The sequence below is a fragment of the Dysidea avara genome, chromosome 12, assembly GCF_963678975.1.
Source record: "Dysidea avara chromosome 12, odDysAvar1.4, whole genome shotgun sequence".
NCBI classification, from domain to species: domain Eukaryota; kingdom Metazoa; phylum Porifera; class Demospongiae; order Dictyoceratida; family Dysideidae; genus Dysidea; species Dysidea avara.
This window is the reverse complement of record NC_089283.1, coordinates 23,655,930-23,673,229: the sequence shown is the minus strand read 5'-3', so window position 1 is coordinate 23,673,229 and position 17,300 is coordinate 23,655,930. Positions and strand designations below refer to the sequence as shown.

The 17,300-nt window shown below is 37.9% G+C and overlaps 1 protein-coding gene and 1 long non-coding RNA gene across 2 annotated transcripts; one reads left to right on the top strand and one right to left on the bottom strand.

Annotated features, from left to right (window-relative positions):
• Positions 1-146: 146 nt before the first annotated feature.
• On the bottom strand, positions 147-10,405 carry LOC136241806 (uncharacterized). The gene is made up of 7 exons (XR_010694414.1): positions 10,335-10,405; positions 6,706-6,815; positions 6,469-6,566; positions 6,287-6,415; positions 4,398-4,527; positions 318-376; positions 147-260 (listed from the first exon to the last, which is right to left on the bottom strand). It is a non-coding gene; the product is annotated as an uncharacterized lncRNA (long non-coding RNA).
• Positions 10,406-13,320: 2,915 nt separating this feature from the next.
• Positions 13,321-15,567, top strand: LOC136239948 (E3 ubiquitin-protein ligase TRIM71-like). Its single transcript, XM_066030690.1, has one exon. The coding sequence runs from the start codon at positions 13,321-13,323 to the stop codon at positions 15,565-15,567; it is 2,247 nt and encodes a 748-aa protein (XP_065886762.1).
• The last annotated feature ends 1,733 nt before the right edge of the window (positions 15,568-17,300 follow it).

The following is a 17,300-nucleotide window of genomic DNA, read 5'->3' as shown; positions in this document are numbered from 1 at the left end:
TGTCCACACCATGTACCCATGAGGGGTACAGTCCTCCTGTGGGGTACTAAAGTGCTTGTATTTTGTGTATGAGCATAACTTTATTGTGAAGAAGCCTATGATAAAAATGTGTTTGTGATCAAACTAAAATATGATACATTATTTGAACACACAGCCTAACATAGATTAACACTTTCTACAACACATAATAATCAGGTTACAAAATGTACAGGCACAAAGTCTTCTCAGTTGTTCTGTTGTCGTTCAAAGAACATGAAATCCTGTAAAGAACACAAGTACTGGTGTGTAGTAAGAACACTAGATGATGTAACACTTACAATGAGGAAACAAGCTCTGATCATCACAGCCTTCATCTTCACATCAAGGTCCATTGGAACTATGAATGGATAACACAATAAAGAAATGAACTTAAATATAAGGCTGTACCAATACCATATTTTACAGCCGATACCGATATTTATTATCTATTTCCAATACAGGTTTTCTAATAAACCAATATTAAATATTCAGCTGATACTTAATAATTGTAACCGATATGTATTATTGTGAGATTTAGCATAATAAGATTACATAGCATAATCACTATGGCTGTGTTGAATTTACTAAAATTCATTGTTCACAACGTGTTTTCATCCAAACTTGTCTGTTTTTGGTCAGTATAATGACAGAGTTAACATGGGCGTACGAACAGGGGGGGCCACAGGGGCCAGGGCCCCCCTAGTCTGTGGCCATGGATAGATAGAACCATAGAGAATATACCATAGGTATTATCTATGATAGAATAGACCAGGGCCCCTCCAGTTTGCAGCAGGAATCATTTTTACAGTAATGCACCACGTGACACGTAATAATTATAGATCATTGGCCTACTTGGACGCTGATAAGCTATGTTCCTTCCTCACCGAGTAAAATGTTGGTCCTGAAATAATATTAGAGGTGCTTAAAATTCTGTGATTTTTTAATTTTTTAATTTTCTTTATTAATGCTTTACAACACAAGTGCTGAAGGTCTGTAGGACACCTGGTCCTACAGCCTGCTCAAAGACTTCTGATAATAAGCGACACCTCATGTGTGATTCGTGTTAGAAAATAATTAAAGAACTGTGCAGCAGAGAGTTAACTTATGTCTCAGTCTCACTGCCAGAAAACTTTGTCAGAATTAATTCGTAGTCGTGGTAGACCTATTTCAAAGAGTCCAGTTGTTAGTGAAGGAGGTTCCCAAGTGGTTCTAGCAGAGGTAGTATTGTTCTAGCCCTGGCTCTATCCCTAATAACGAACCTGTGATGGAGGAAGCTGAATCAGAGCAGTCCCACTTCCCCCTGCACTTCCCAGGTGACTATGGATCTGCAAACTAACACAGAATGTAGCTAATAGTTACTCAGGGGGAAGATGTTAATTCATTAATTCATCCATACAAGTAATTTATAACTAGCTATCCTATCTATGTGTATTTCTGGAGGATATATTTAACAATATGAAATTAGTTCAAGTAACAGCCCCTTAAAGGCCTTATTAATTGTGTTTTGTGATGTCATCAGTCCTATCACATTATTAACATGGTCTATACAAGGTTGCTATAAGATTACTTATCTAGCATAACTGTGATTACGATTATTGGCTAAAATTGCCTCCAGATTCAACCTCATAGCACCTATTTCTCAAAATTTTCTTGAGGGGGCATGCCCCCAGACCCCCCTAGAAGGAGAGCATGCTCTGAGTGCACTTCACACAGTGTGCATGTACCCACAAGTAGCTACACCCTCCTCCACCACTGCTTTAGTTACCAGTAGTGGCTCCCCTATAGTTTTTTGCTTTGCTACACCCCTGGAGTAGTATCATACAACAAAAATGTATTACCAAAAAAGTGGTACAAAAAAACCTTCAAAAAAACAACAACAAAAAACATAGCCACTTGGAGCATTGAACCCAAGGCAGCTCACAGTATAGTCCAGGACAGGGGCGTAGCTAGCCAGAAGGTGATGGAGGGGCAGGCATGCCCCCACGAAACACTCAAGTCATTCATGATTTCAAAAAGGCTAATGACCCAATGGTGGGCTAGCCAACATACGGTGTTGTATTATTACAGCTGAAATAACTAGCTACGTAACTATTTCAGTACTGACTGCTTCCAATCGAGGTAGCTACATTCGTCAAGCATCATCGCACGTGCCACAACTGTACTCCAACAAATTCATCCACAGTCCCGTAGAGCTAATACTTTAGTGCAAATACAGGTTACTTTACGTTAGCCACAGCCTGTGCTGCAGTCCTAGCACACTGCTGACAGGATGACGTATTCACTCACTTCACTCGGGGAATTCAAATGCCATGTATTGCACGAAATCCCACCTGTCTTGCTAGCAGAACTTGTAAGTTTGACTGATCCACCTGACTGACTGACTGACTGACTGACTGACTGACAAAGTAAAAACAGACTGCACTGCCGTACGTACAAAGAAAGGTCCAGTGTGATCGACTGATAAAATAAACTTGGTACATTTATTTAGCTAACACTATCATCTCGTAGGCAGTAGGTTCGTAGCGTCATTTGGTCTCCTTTGTCACTTGTGAGTTGTGACTCCTGCCGCGGAGAAGCGGGTCTCTCTTTTTAGATTCAAAAATGTTCTATCAAATATAGAAGTATGTCTCTAATATTTTCGTTCGATGGATTCACGAGCGAGTTGAATGTTGTGTGTGCGCATTCACTAGCAACCCCTGGTGATACCGCGTAGTAGTGTACATAATTTACAGTCATTTGCGTGTCAGTTTAATACTGGTAAACTTGTGACGAAGGTTTAAAAAACAATCATTTAGTGATGGGGGGGCAAATGCCCCCCCTTGCCCCCCCTTAGCTACGCCTCTGGTCCAGGATCTTACCATTTGTCTACAAAGTCACTTGTGCAAGATGGGAGCTTTTAAGTAATAGTTGTAACACACGTTACACACCCATGAGGTTTGTATCTGATTTGTAAACCCGAATGGGCGTGTTCTAACTGATTTGTGGTATGGAGCGTGCGCAGATCAAAGGCGCCCATTTGTAACACGGAAGGAGCATGAACGCAAGGCTAATATTGGCTACCACTGAGCGCTGTGTACAAGGAACGATTTTACTCACTAATTACTGTCTTGATGGTTAGTTAATTCATTGTTAGCTAGTTTATTCATTGGTAGCGCGTTTGTTATGCACGAGCGCGAGGTGCCATCATCAATGCCAATCACTCCAGCCATTGTACAGCTTCCGAATCATTTATACGGGTGTAAATGAAGTGTCTGATATTCATTGTTGAGTGGTGCAGCGCTATAATAGTCTTGGTTAGCTTAATTTATTGGCTAACGAGCGTGCATGTGGTAGATTACCGGGCTCAGCCCAGCGGTTGTACTGCTTCCCATTCATTCAGACGAGTGCAATGTTGTGTGTTCATTCGTTCCAGAGTGATTTACCTCCTTGTCAGTCCTGGACATTATTAGCCTTGCATTGTGACTTCCTGTGTTGGTCTGGTGTTTGGTTTCGTTTGAAGTCTTTGAACTAATTAGTGGCCAGACTCTGTGGCCTAAAGGTGGTCCTTAGCCATGCTACAATCATTTGTAAACCAGTATACAACTGATTTGTAACACTGGCGGCAGCCTTTGATTCGCCCACGCACCATACTACAATAGTACTTACAATACTTTTACTAGTACTTACACTACTCCAGTGAAGTATCTGTACTATAGACTTGCAATTGACTGATACCAAGAGTTCATAATATTATGGGGGGGAGAGTATCCTACTTCAGTATAGCCTGTATAAACCCATACAGTGAAGTTATGATGCAACACTATAATCACCTTCAAATGTGTTAGTTGGTCAGGCTTTTGCTCAACAAATAGCGACAAAGGTAGCGGTACAGTGGCTTCAATAAGCAACCCAGTGGAGGTATTATCAACACTCGAAGTGTTAAAGTGATATCCTAGAGAAACCAGTGTTTTACTGAAATTCTTCAAGGTATTGTGTCATAACTTCACAGTATGCTTTTATACAGGCTATACTAAAGTAGGATACTCTCCCCCTTATAATATTATGAACTCTTGCCGATACCGATACTTGTAATATCTGTATCAGTACAAACCTACTTAAATAACAACTGGTACAAAATGTGCCAGTTACCCTTAGACCAATTTACAATCTTATTAAAAGTTAATGACCACTTTAGACAAGTGACCTTATTACACAGGTGTCATTATTGTACAGTGAACCTCAATAATAGGAGAGACAGCATTGTATAAAATGTCCACAGAATTGATGAACAGCTTGTTCACACCCTACATTATTCTCCTATACATTTTTGGATAGCTGAATAGGAACATTAGTGGAAATGAAAAATTACAAATGTATTAATATTGACAGGTATCACTTACACTGAATTCCAAAGTAGCCAGCATCAGTGAAAATTCAACACCAACTCAACATCGGGAGGTGCACCATGGACATGTGATCTTCAGAACAGGCTCTTGAGACTTGTTGGTGATGGTGACTAAATGTAGGGATCTGTAATGTACCAATATTAGTCACACTGAGGTGCCACCTTTAAAAATACTGAATAATTATAAAGTCTTAATAGTGTGTATCCATTCACTGCATGGACTGGACTACTGGACTGGATTACTGTACTGGACTACTGGACTCACATAAAATGTTCTCAAACACATTTTTCAACCACTAAAAATGATTACATCGAGTGGTACACACACACGTGCACACATGGGGCTGAGGCTCTTCATGTCTTGTCATATAAAAAAACAAACAAAGAGGCACATACAGTTTGTTTTTATAAAATTATTTATTAATGTTTTATTAAGTATGTTCAAAAAAGTGCCATAGTTTTGGTGGTCTATTAATTTTGCTTTTTTTTACTCTTGTTAGGCTCATTGCATTTTTTTGCAAATATGTGTAACCTTACCTTCCTATTTGAAAATGTACGCATTGGGAAGCTTAAATGTGCCACTGTGCAATCGTTGCTATTTACACACATTATAAGCCAAAGATCCAGCAGCGAATGCACAGGCTATAGGCAATTTTATGGTTACAGTAGTAATGTAATGTAATTGCATGGTGTATATGGTGTACTATTTTACAAAAGAAGGCTAAAGAAGACAGACATGCATTAACAGTGCTAACAGTGCACAGTGATTGAAACGTTGCTATAGCAGTAGGCAAATTATTTTTTGATAACAAAGTGTACTAAAGTTTTAATGCAATTTTTGTGATTAATGTACAAGTTTTATGTCTCGTGGTGAATGGTGTCAGTTACTAAAACACTTTTTTGTTAAGTTTGGTGATAAAACATAAGAAAACAGAAAAAAATTTTCTGAGTCCAGTAGTCCAGTCCAGTAATCCAGTCCAGTCCAGTAATCCAGTCCAGTAGTCCAGTCCAGTAATCCAGTCCAGTAGTCCAGTCCAGTAATCCAGTCCAGTAGTCCAGTCCAATGAATGGATACACCTGTCTTAATACCACAGAGCCTTGACTCTGGATATATACACCAAGGTACAACTACATAACCAAACACACTAACATCTAACTTCTAAAATTGTAGATGAAATTACTGACATTTCTGTGGCTTTTGTGAGACCAACTCTAATCTGTTTGCTAAAGAGTGGCTACAGTACTTGTATGCAAACAATACATTAAAGGGATTTTCAAGTTTATGCCACTTTAAACTAAACCTTATGTTTCTCAGGACAAACTCAGCTAAATACAGGGTTAGAATTAAAATAACAACATTAAATTTTACTAGCTGAAGAGTGATTTTGCAAGTCAAGCTACACTATGATTGCTGTACCATCTGTCAGTAGCCAGCTATATAGTGAGATATCGAGTGTCCCTTACTTTGTAATGAATTTAAAAGGTAATTTTCACAAACCCTTCATGACGTTATCTCTACAAGCAAGGTGATCATGTGTGAACATTTTGCATAGAAAAATATAGGCCCAAGAAACAGAAGATTTAGGTGACCCACTTATTCTGCAGTGACCTTATTAAGCAGGTGGCTACAATAGACAGGTCACTTATGTACAGATGACACATTTGGGGATTATCAAGTTGGCTGGCTTAGACAGGTGACCTCATTACACAGTGACCTCATTACATAGTGACCTTATTACACAGTGACTTTATTACACAGTGACCTCATTACACAGTGACCTCATTACATAGTGACTTTATTACACAGTGACCTCATTACACAGTGACCTCATTACATAGTGACCTTATTACACAGTGACAGCAAATCTCAGTACAGCAAGTTACCTCCCAAATAAGAGGCTTAGTTTGCACCCCTGGATAACATCTGATATATCAGCATAGTCATAGTGAAATACTCTTTAACAAGACCAGATCATTGTTTGGATATCCTACCAACCTGTTGGCACTCACCACCTATTGGATTAAATGTAGGAATACAAAGATTTTGTTACTGCTTTTAGCCTTACAAATATTTAACATCAGCACAACATGGAGGTATAGCATCTTCAGAACAGGTTCTCCAGACTCATTGGTGATGGTGAACTCCAGGTATACAGTGGTAAAACTACATAACCAAACACACAAGTCTTACAAATGCATACACCTGTACACAGGCATACACTATACATGCACATACACAAGTACACTTATCTCCACTCTATGTGCATATGATGCACAGTACACACACACACACACACACACACTTTGGTAGTTCATCCAGTTGGTGGTTCCCCAGTTCAGGTGACTGTATACTATACAAGTGAACTTCATTGACAGAGATGGTAGCATGAGGTCACCATTGTTGTTTTAATCACTACAAGAACCATCAATAAAATGTACATACATACACAACCACACAATGTATTTCATGTGAGAATACAACAAGTTTAGTATCAGGAGATGATAATACAATTGTAGTATGGTGTGTGGGCAGATCAAAGGTTGCCGCCAGTGTTACAAATCAGTTGTAAGCCAGTTTACAAATAATTGTAACATGGCTATAGTATGTTCACGTTGAGCTGAATCCTGAAAAACAGCTAAAAATTAAAAGTGGATTTTTTCTCAACAGAGTTAACATTTCAGCCAACCAGAAGATTATTGGTAACAGCAAAGGTGTCAACAACAGGCATGTACAGTTTGGCTCCATTACAAGTTCGGGAAAGGGCTGTAATGGACACTGTGCTTATATGGCTTCCCATAGGAAATGTATTGTGAAAATTTTGATTGGCCGTAAATATTATGTCAAACATTTGAACAAAAAAAATTTGAAATATTTTTAGCGGGTCAAGCAGTACTACAAATGAGCCAAATTTCAAGATCATGTGTAATTGCATCCATGAGTTATTAAATGTTTTTGAGGATTCAGCTCAACGTGAACATACTATAAGTACCTCCTTTTGGCCACACAGTCTGGCCACTAAGTTAAAAAACATCAAACACCAGACCAATGCAGGAAGTCACAATACAAGGCTAGGACTGACAAGGAGGTAAATCGCTCTGGAACGAATAAACGCACAACACTGAACTTGTGTGAATGAATGGGAAGCAGTACAACCATCGGCCTGGTATCTGTATAGCACACGCTCATTAGCCAATAACTTAAGCTAACCAAGGCTATTATAGTGCTGCACCACTCATCAGACACTTCACTACACCCGTCTAAATGATGCGAAGCAGTACAATGGCTGGAGTGATTGGCATTGATAAATGCCACCTTGCGTTGATGCATGGGAAACGTGCTACCAATGAATAACTAACTATCGAGACAGTAATTTATGAGCAAAATGGAAGATGTCCCACCCCAAAGGTGATCACATCCCCAGGGCATGTCCTATTGTGTTAACAACTGTCAGTGACTGGTTATCACTTCTAATGTAAAGTGATTGTTCTATTAGGGTATATTGTAGGATGGTATCCTTGGGTGCTTGTTATAGAGAAGCAAGGTACATATACAACTACTACACAACTATGCAGAGTGCTGGAAACAACAGCTCTGCAATATTGGTTGGGTGGACAGTACTGAGGTGGAAACACCATCTCATTTGTGTTTGGGTACAATCAAGGTATGTGCAAAATTGTACTCATACACTGTCCATCTTTTGAAGAATGTCAAAAACTTGTATTTCATGACCTCATTAATAAGATCACCTCATGAAAGTGACCAATTCAAGTAGCAAAGAAGGTACAAAACATGAGGTCATAAGATTTGTATACAGTAACCTGCAGTCTACAAATACAGCATAGGAAATTACACCATTTTATTTGGGTTGCTGAAGTTGAAAACACTTAATGAAAAAGTTTACATTGTGTTTGATTGTTGGCCTGTCAAATTGTGTTGCAGCATTTACCTTTGGACCATAGCATATTAATATTATGTTTCGTGGACTTATTATTCTCTAGTAATGACTCAAAAAATAAATAAAATTGTGAATAATTTTAGCTGCAGCAGACTGCTTTATTAGAGTATTTATGACTGCTCTATTAGAGTATCTCAATCTTCAAAGGTGAAAGGGCTACATACTCTTTACTCTTTGCTTGAAGGGACACCCTTCAGCTGAGCACCAAGGACTGGGTACTCTACCATTTTCCAGGGACCTGTTCTTAACAACTATGAAAGTCTGTACAATGCTATAAAGAGAGACTATAAACCACAAGATTATAAAAATTACCAAATTTGGGATAAACAGGAAGTCATGTGACATTCCTGTGACATTACAAATTATGTGTTATGTAATGTTATGTCAATGATCAAGACTCATGTAAATCTTTTCTGTGATTTTTAACGATATTCCAACAACTGATATAAAATATCAACAAACAAAGCTGATCCTACAATTGACGTAACAGACCTTTTCAATTTGGACACTAATAATGACAGTGTGGGACTTTAGTTGACATTACAGTCATGTACATAAACAGGCATCACTAGGATATCACTAGAGCAAAAAAGCTCATGAGTTGTATAAAGTTGAAGGTTTTGCTAAACAGTGCTTTCCCTGGCTGATATTCGTGAGTAGTGCTGAAACGATTATTCGGTTATTTGACTATTCCATCAGTATGGGGTAACACACTATTCCAATAATATTTAGCACTTTGTACACTGTATTCAGATGGAATAGCCAGCCTTGAAATTTAAGAATGTGAATGAAGTGATGTATCTATGCTGTAAAAATTCTATTTTAGAAAAGACAGAAATAGCTCTTAGGCTTTACCTTGCTCCCTAACAAAAGGTTTTAGTACTTATCCAATAGTAATATAAGCTCAAAGAATAATTGAATATTCAGTCATTTTGTTCACAACTAGTATAGTAATAGTAAAAATTGCTATTCGTTTCAGTACTATTCGTGAGCTGGTCCTTGAAAATCACTCATCATGATCACTGCTTGACAAAGCTTAGTAATAGAGATTTCATAGATCACATTAAGGCTATGACTTGTGTTTCATGGATGTGGTGGGTCAGTATTTTGGCAAACCCAAAAATAAATATAAATCACCTGATTGAAAAGAGTGCTAATACAACAACTCACTCATCCTTCACCAGACAACCATGAAGCACATACACAATTTTCACTAAGGAGAATTAAGATATGAGAATTAAATTTTTAAGGTATCCACTTAGCCCACATCCTTATGAAAGTTATGTTTTTGTGAAATTAGTCCAAAACTGTTGACTACAGGACACATAAACATCACATAATGAACATTAATTGTCCATAATGACATCATCATTACAAATCCCAGTCATCACACACCAGCTCTACTGGTCTTACTAACATGTTTTAAGTGTTTCAATAACAAGAAATATGGTTGACATTAGTAAATGTTAGGTAGTAGTAGTCATGTATGTACACAGTGTTACAAACATGTATACTACAGTACAATATATATACAACACAAACAATACACTCTAAATAGTGTATAATTGTACAATTTTACAAGTTCTTAAAATAGACATTGTATGTGTGAGTGTTGTGCTAGTAAATTGTCTTAGTGATTTTTACTCTCACAAACTGGTAAACCATAAATTTTAGTTGTCCCTTAACAATCTTCTGCTATACTAACTTCTAACAAATTCTCCAAAATAACAAATAATGGAAAACTTCCATACCAAACTACAAAGCCCAAATGACAAAACGTCCCTGCAAGCCTTCAGCCAGCTGTGGGTACACACCCGGTTAACTAAAAGACAAAAAAGATATTTGTCCCAACAGGTCTGGTTCCATACAATTTTACCTCTGAAAGGAATAAACCTATTGTTCAAAAATTGGTCAAATAAAAAGAGGTACCACACACAATTCTGACCAAATGTAATAATTTTTATCACTTAGCTCACCACAAAGATGAAGGGGTAAACATTATCACCGAGCTTCTTCATTAGCCTGATTTGCAGCATCATCATCAGCTCTCCCGTTTTAGCAAAAACTTACATGTGCTCTTGAAGAGATTGTGGTTCATGATACAATAGCCACACCCACAAGATCCCGGTGGAAAGTCATCCCAAACACTTCCAAGTCTTTTCTCCCACATCTACATGAATAACATACACACTAAACTATACTAAAGCCACAACATTTTTATTATTATTGTCTCATCCCAGCCTGTGTTACCATTTTACTCACTACATCAATGGTTTATTATACTGTACTATCAGTGGCTGAATGGAACTATTAAGAAACTTTTTAACTAGCTAGAGCAGACTAACATTCTGAGTCATGTGACCTATCTACTTTAGCTATCTGGCTGGTTAGTAAAACAATTTGCTTGTCCTCCTATTTTGAATATTAATGGCTGAAACCAATAATCAAGTTTATGAGAATGATCAAGTTTATGAGAATGTATGTGCCGTATAGCCTAAATATTTCAACGGGGGGAAAGTTTTTGCTGATTTTGCAGTTTTGGGGGTTATCAGTGAAAATTTTATCCTTGAAATATTTAGACTTCCATATAGTCTAATACATTTTGGGATTGTCCGCAAATTTGCAAAAAGTATTATTTTTCACAACATTGCTCAACCTGGAAAAATTCGCCCCTCAAAATATTTAGGCTATACGGTATGAGAATAATGAGAATTAGTAAGTGATCCTCACATACACAAACAACAGTGTTGATAGCTTAGCAGATACTTAAATCCACAAAAAGCTGAGCACCCTCTAAAGGTCATCCCTAAATTCAGGACAACTCATTTATAAAGGACATCTGTCTAGATCCCAAATCAACAGCATTAGTGGCTTGTATATCCCATAACTGAGGACACTACTTTACAAGGAAAAAATTAAATTCCCCTGGTGTCCATCTTAGAGAGGTTCTACTGTAACATCATCATACAACAAAAGGATCTATGTATCACAACTTGTTATAGTTTAGTACCTTTTTTGTCCTCTATGCCTTCCTTCTCAAAGTAATCTGGGTCAACAAACAGCACTCCATCTGTAAACAACATTTCCCTAAACCAGTAAACAAAACAATGTAACTTGATTGACGAAATCACATCTGTGGACATTTACCGTTGTCTATATACAATAACCTGTTTAATTATGTTAGCATTTGTGTATTACCTGCATGTACCTTTCTGAAGCCCCGAGAATTCTTGAGGGGTACCATCACAAATGGTATACATGGTCAAGTAGCTAACAATCCTCATCAAGGCCTTAGACTACTTGTATGGCTCACCACAAGACCTGGGACCAGCAACCTGTAAAAGCAAAGTATTATACTACAGTTGGTTATGACAGAAATTCATCAGTGCATTCATGTGGCTCCATGTCTACTGTGAATAACAAGTTTCGATCCTGTCATGGCTGATAAGATGGGTAGGTAAAGGAAAACACAGTGGACCCTGGAATTGAGGACCCATGGGGACAAGTTTCCTACACCACAAGATGCCTTGTAGCACCTCCTAACAATATGTACACATGTCCTCCACACTCTTTCATCCATTCCAAACTAATATTGGTTGATCACAAACTTTCCCACTTTACACTAACTCATTGTTGGGTGATATAGGACTTGGTGATGGTATACTTCATCACATTTGTAACTGAACACTACAGAAGAAATACATGACAAATCTCTCCAGAATGATTACTTCAGTTTTGCTATGTGTGGTATCAAAGGTCAAGGCAGTTTGTCGTACAAATTTTCATACAGGGATCACCATGGCCAGATCGAGGTATATGGCTCTGTGAATTTTGGTTTCCATGTAACTACTCTGCTTCAGTGGCTACTTTGGCCTCTACTAACTGCAGCCTTGATTTGTGTAGTGAAACTAGATTGGATCATTTTCCATGTAAGCACATGTAATGTAATTTCAGGAAAATAGGATGTGGCTACAAGTTGTCATGTGATCCACCCATCAACACCCAGTACACAATAAGTTGTAGGGATGCAACAATATGGGTAAACTCCATATTGTGTATTGTTTTCAAAAATATTGCAATATATTGTTGTATTGCAATATTTGAATACGATGTTGAAATGTGGTAAAGTTAATGTTGCAATAGCCCATATCTGTATGCTAAGGTACCCACTGGTCAAGAACCATCATCAAATGCATTTACAAGTAGCTAGGCTAGTAGTACTGTATTATCAGTGTTATATGTTCAGGGTATAGCTTCTGGTCACCAATAAATCATCAATTATTACTTTATGGTGCCTTTGATGTAATTATCCACATACCACAGCTTTGTGGTATATTGCAATACAGCAATGACAATATTGTATTGTATTGTGGTAGAAAATATTGCAATATATCAATTATTGTAATATTGTTGCATCCCTAATAAGCTGATAATGAAAACATCCCAGATACACTAACCTATTTCCCTTTTCACACATAATGATGATGATTTGGAGATTGCAGCCAGTAATGTTAGTGCTCCAGTAGTGGGACTATTACCTCATAAAGTTGTCAAATCCCCCACCCTACTGTAGTAGTCGGCTGTGATGTGCATCGTGGTGCATGACTGGGACCACACTGAAATGGTCTCACTTTGTTTGGGGACATCTCTTTCTAGTTCATACTGAAGCTGCTCCAATGGCGACAATACTACACTAACTCAACTTGTCCAATCCCATGTATATCAGCCGGAAGGGAGACCACTAAGGGGGTAATACGTCACTTAACAACCAGATTGTATACTAACTCCCTTACTCTCTTCAAATTGACATTACATCCTGGAGAAATTCACACTGATATACATGCGGATCTCGTTCATCGGATTATCGATTGTGGCGCACAGTTAAATAGAGACTTCTACTATTTTTGCGGTACAGCCACACCCCTAGTCGTCCTTGCAATTATCATCACGTGAAGCTAGACAATGGCGAGTAAGGAATGGCGACAGATCGAGGAAGAAATAACTTGTTCCATCTGTGGAAATCTTTTTACTGATCCGAAGACCATCCCGTGTTTGCACACCTTCTGTAAGCGATGTATAGAGAGGAGTATAGAGTCCAATAAGAAAATGGCGGTCATTGTATCATGTCCGTTATGTCGTGCATCACTTCCACAAGACGGGATAGCGTCTATTCCCACTAATTTTACAATTAATCGTTTAGTGGAAATTTTTGGAAAGCGAAGGGAATCTGGACAAGGTTCAGTGATGATAAAATGTGGAAAGTGTAGGGAAGAAGCGCCAGCTGTCACGTGGTGTATTGAGTGTGAGAATGGGTTATGTGACAATTGTAATGAATTTCACAGAAAATGGAAGGATTGTGAGGCACACAAAACTGTTCCCATAAGTGAATTTCTACAAAATCCCAAACAAGCTGTAGCCACACCAGAAAAGGCAGAATTTTGCAAGTCCCACACCAAACAAACACTAGACCTGTACTGTAAGACTTGTAGTAGTTTAATATGTCGAGACTGCACCTTGAAGGATCATCCTCGTGGTCATTGTGATCATGATTTTGATTTTGTTGATGAAGTGGTGGATGAAGAAAGAGAGAAGATGAAACAAGTCACTGCTCCACTGAAACAGTTGTTAGAACGAGTAAGAAATGGAGTAAAGAAAATTGAACATTGTGAGAAACAAGTTGACATTGAGAGTGAAGCAAATATTGAGAAGATACGAGTTACATATGGTAAAGTGTACAAGTTGTTGAAGCAACAAGAAGAAGAAACAGTTGGAAAGGTTAGCACCATCAAGACTTCACTTAAAAAGACACTCGCTGTACAAAAAGAAAGTGCAAAGTTTGTGGAAAGCCAACTGGTGAGCTGTGACGAATTCTCCAATAAAATTGTAACAGTTAACAGAACCAGACAATTACTTACATACAACAAATGGATTGAGAATAGAGTTGATGAATTAACGAAGCAAGTGGAACATACTAGCCTTGATCCAGAGTGTAAACCAAGTGACATGATTGTTATTTGTCATCACCCAGTTGAGTTTGTTAATGATTCAGTTTGTGACGTGTCTTGTCTTCCACATTTACCTGATTGTACTGTGAGTGGTCCAGTAGTAATTAGTGATCCAGTTAAAGTGACTGTTACACTGAAAGACATTTTTGGGTCTCCTGTAGTGAACCAATCTAAAGATCTAGAAATCCGTTGCAACAAGGAGAGGGAGCTTTTACAGAATACACATATTGAAGAAGAGTCAAGAGGACAGTACCATATATGGTATAATCCTAAAAGAAAGGAAGATCATTCGTTATCAGTTTACTGGAGAGGATTAGAAGTGAACCATGAAGAAATCAAAGTGTTGGCGAACGTTCGTGACTACAATAAGTCGAAGCAGGAGGTGAAGATCATTGACAAATATGGACCAACTAACAAGAAGTTAATATTTCCTTATCTGTTGGCCAAAGGACCTAACAATGAACTTATTGTTCGTGACAGTTCCACCAATCAGTTAGTAGTATTTGATAAACACTTCCAATACTCTCATGTTATTGGTGGAGCAGGTAGTGGAAATGAGGGCATCACTGGAATAGCAGTAGACAAGAAGGGATATTTGTATGTTGCAGATAGTGACTTGCACTGTATTCAGAAGTTTAAACTAAATGGAGAATTTATTTCCCAGTTTGGCAGTGAAGGTACAGCTAACAGTCAGTTCAAGTCTCCTTATGGTCTAGTGTTGTCCCAGTCAGAACTGTTGTTTGTGTGTGATAAGGACAATCACAGAATTCAAGTATTTCAAAATGAACGATTCTCTTATTGTTTTGGACGACATGGCACAGAATCTGGTACCTTCAATGAACCTGTTGACCTGACACTGAGCAATAGTGAAGATCAGTTGTTTATTACAGACAGTGATAATAACAGAGTCCAGGTGTTCACCACTAAAGGACGATTCTTTAAAGTATTTGGTAACTTCACTGATGTCCCCTACAAGTTACATGATCCAGTTGGGATACACTATACACCAGATGGACACTTGTTGATCAGTTCCTGGAGCACTCACTGTGTGTTGGTGTTTGAAGAAGATGGGAAGTTTACATCAGCCATTGAAGGTACCTATGAAGGCAAGAAAAGGTTTAGTAAACCTTGTGGAGTAGTGATGATGGATAATGGACAGATTGTAATAGCTGATGGTGATAGTAACAGGCTAGTAGTGTTTTAGTAACAATTTACACTAGTAGTATTTTAGTAGTTTTGTAGTGACTAGTGTTTTAGGTTGTAGTAGGAAGTGTGTTATTTGTTGTTGTAGATTTGTTATTTTTCATTAAAGTGGTTTATTTGAAGTTAACATTATAACTGGGTAGTAGTGGTAGTACATTCAACAGTTTAGTGTGATGTCCAGATCGAACTAGTGATGAATGATTAGTTCTTTAAAGTGAGTGACTAACTGGTCTGTTTCTAAAGATGATTTATTCTAATTGTTTAGGTGATGACGGTGGCAGAACAACAAATAGTTGACATGTTGAATGAGACATGAACATACAGTTGGAGAATGATGTGTGTATGCTGCTATGGTGATAGTAAGATGTTTCAGTGAAGTATAAAGTATGTAATGTTGTTATTTGTAGTGGCAGTGTTAATGAGTGTGTGTTAAGTTAGTACTGCTATAGTTGAGCTGGTAGTATTGAGGAAGTGTAGAATGAAGTTGAACTGTTAAATACTATCACTACAATGAGTTGACCAAGAAGATGGTAGAAGTTAACAAAGAGAATAATGACTTAGATAAGGTTAATTAGTGAACACTAATGGAAGTACAGTCCCTACACTATTGAATACTATTAGGACAAAGCTGACACAGAGTTGTGTGTTAAAAGTTTGAAAGTGAAGTTTGAAGAGTTTAGAGGAAGAACTATAGAAGACCTACAACATTATAGTGTATTAGCGTAAGTGCGTGTAGTGAGTATGTGTGTGTGTTTATTACAGTGTGAGTGTTTATTCTACAACACACAGGATGACAGATGGGACCTAACATTACCAGCGGCAACAGAGAGGCTACTAATTTACTATTTGGTATCACCTGTCATCGTTATTTCAGGAGATCAACACCAAATGATCCAAGAGACCAAGGAGATGAAGCCATTTTAAAGTCACTTTGGTGGAAGAACATTAACCTACTAAACTTATAATACACTTACAGGTACAGATCATTATGTTGTTTTTGAAAACACACAAGTGTCATGTATGAATGAGCATTCGTCCGGCTGGTGATTTTATTCTCTTGAACAAAAAATCCAGCTGGATTACAATATATTAAAGTGGGTGAAACAAATCCATCCTGTCCACGTAGGACGTTTGATTCTCACACTGTCCATGAAGTATAACGTGCCTTCTTTCCCCAGGAGGGTTTGTCTCCAGGATTTGTAGTGAAAGTGTAGCACATACATCCTGTAATTATGTGTTATGTGTGTGTGTGAAAGTGGTATACAGCTAAAACATGACTTTTCTCTGCATGGTGTAAACTCTGTGTGTGTGTACATGTCTGTCAAATTAATGTCCTATTCTATGCTGTTGCTACCAAATACTGTTTAAATTGCACTAGTCTACAAAATGGTATAAGTGGGATCATAGGCTAGCCAACTGTACATGTTTCACATGATGGATCATCCTGACTTTTCCTTGTGCATGGTATAGCCATAATAGTCCCTCCTTGAGGAGTAGACTGACTCACAATTTTATTATGCATACAGTAGTTCTTTTAGTATCTGGCCAAGTAGCCTATAGATTGCAGATTTATAAAGATGTGTGTTGTATGTGTAAGACCAACTATAGTGTCCAAGAGGGACTTGACGTGTTTGTTCGTTGCATCTTCTGATGTGACCTTTTCCAACCTAGATGGACTACAATAGCACAAAACAACTTGTTTTGTAACTTGTCTATACATTCCAGTCAAACCAA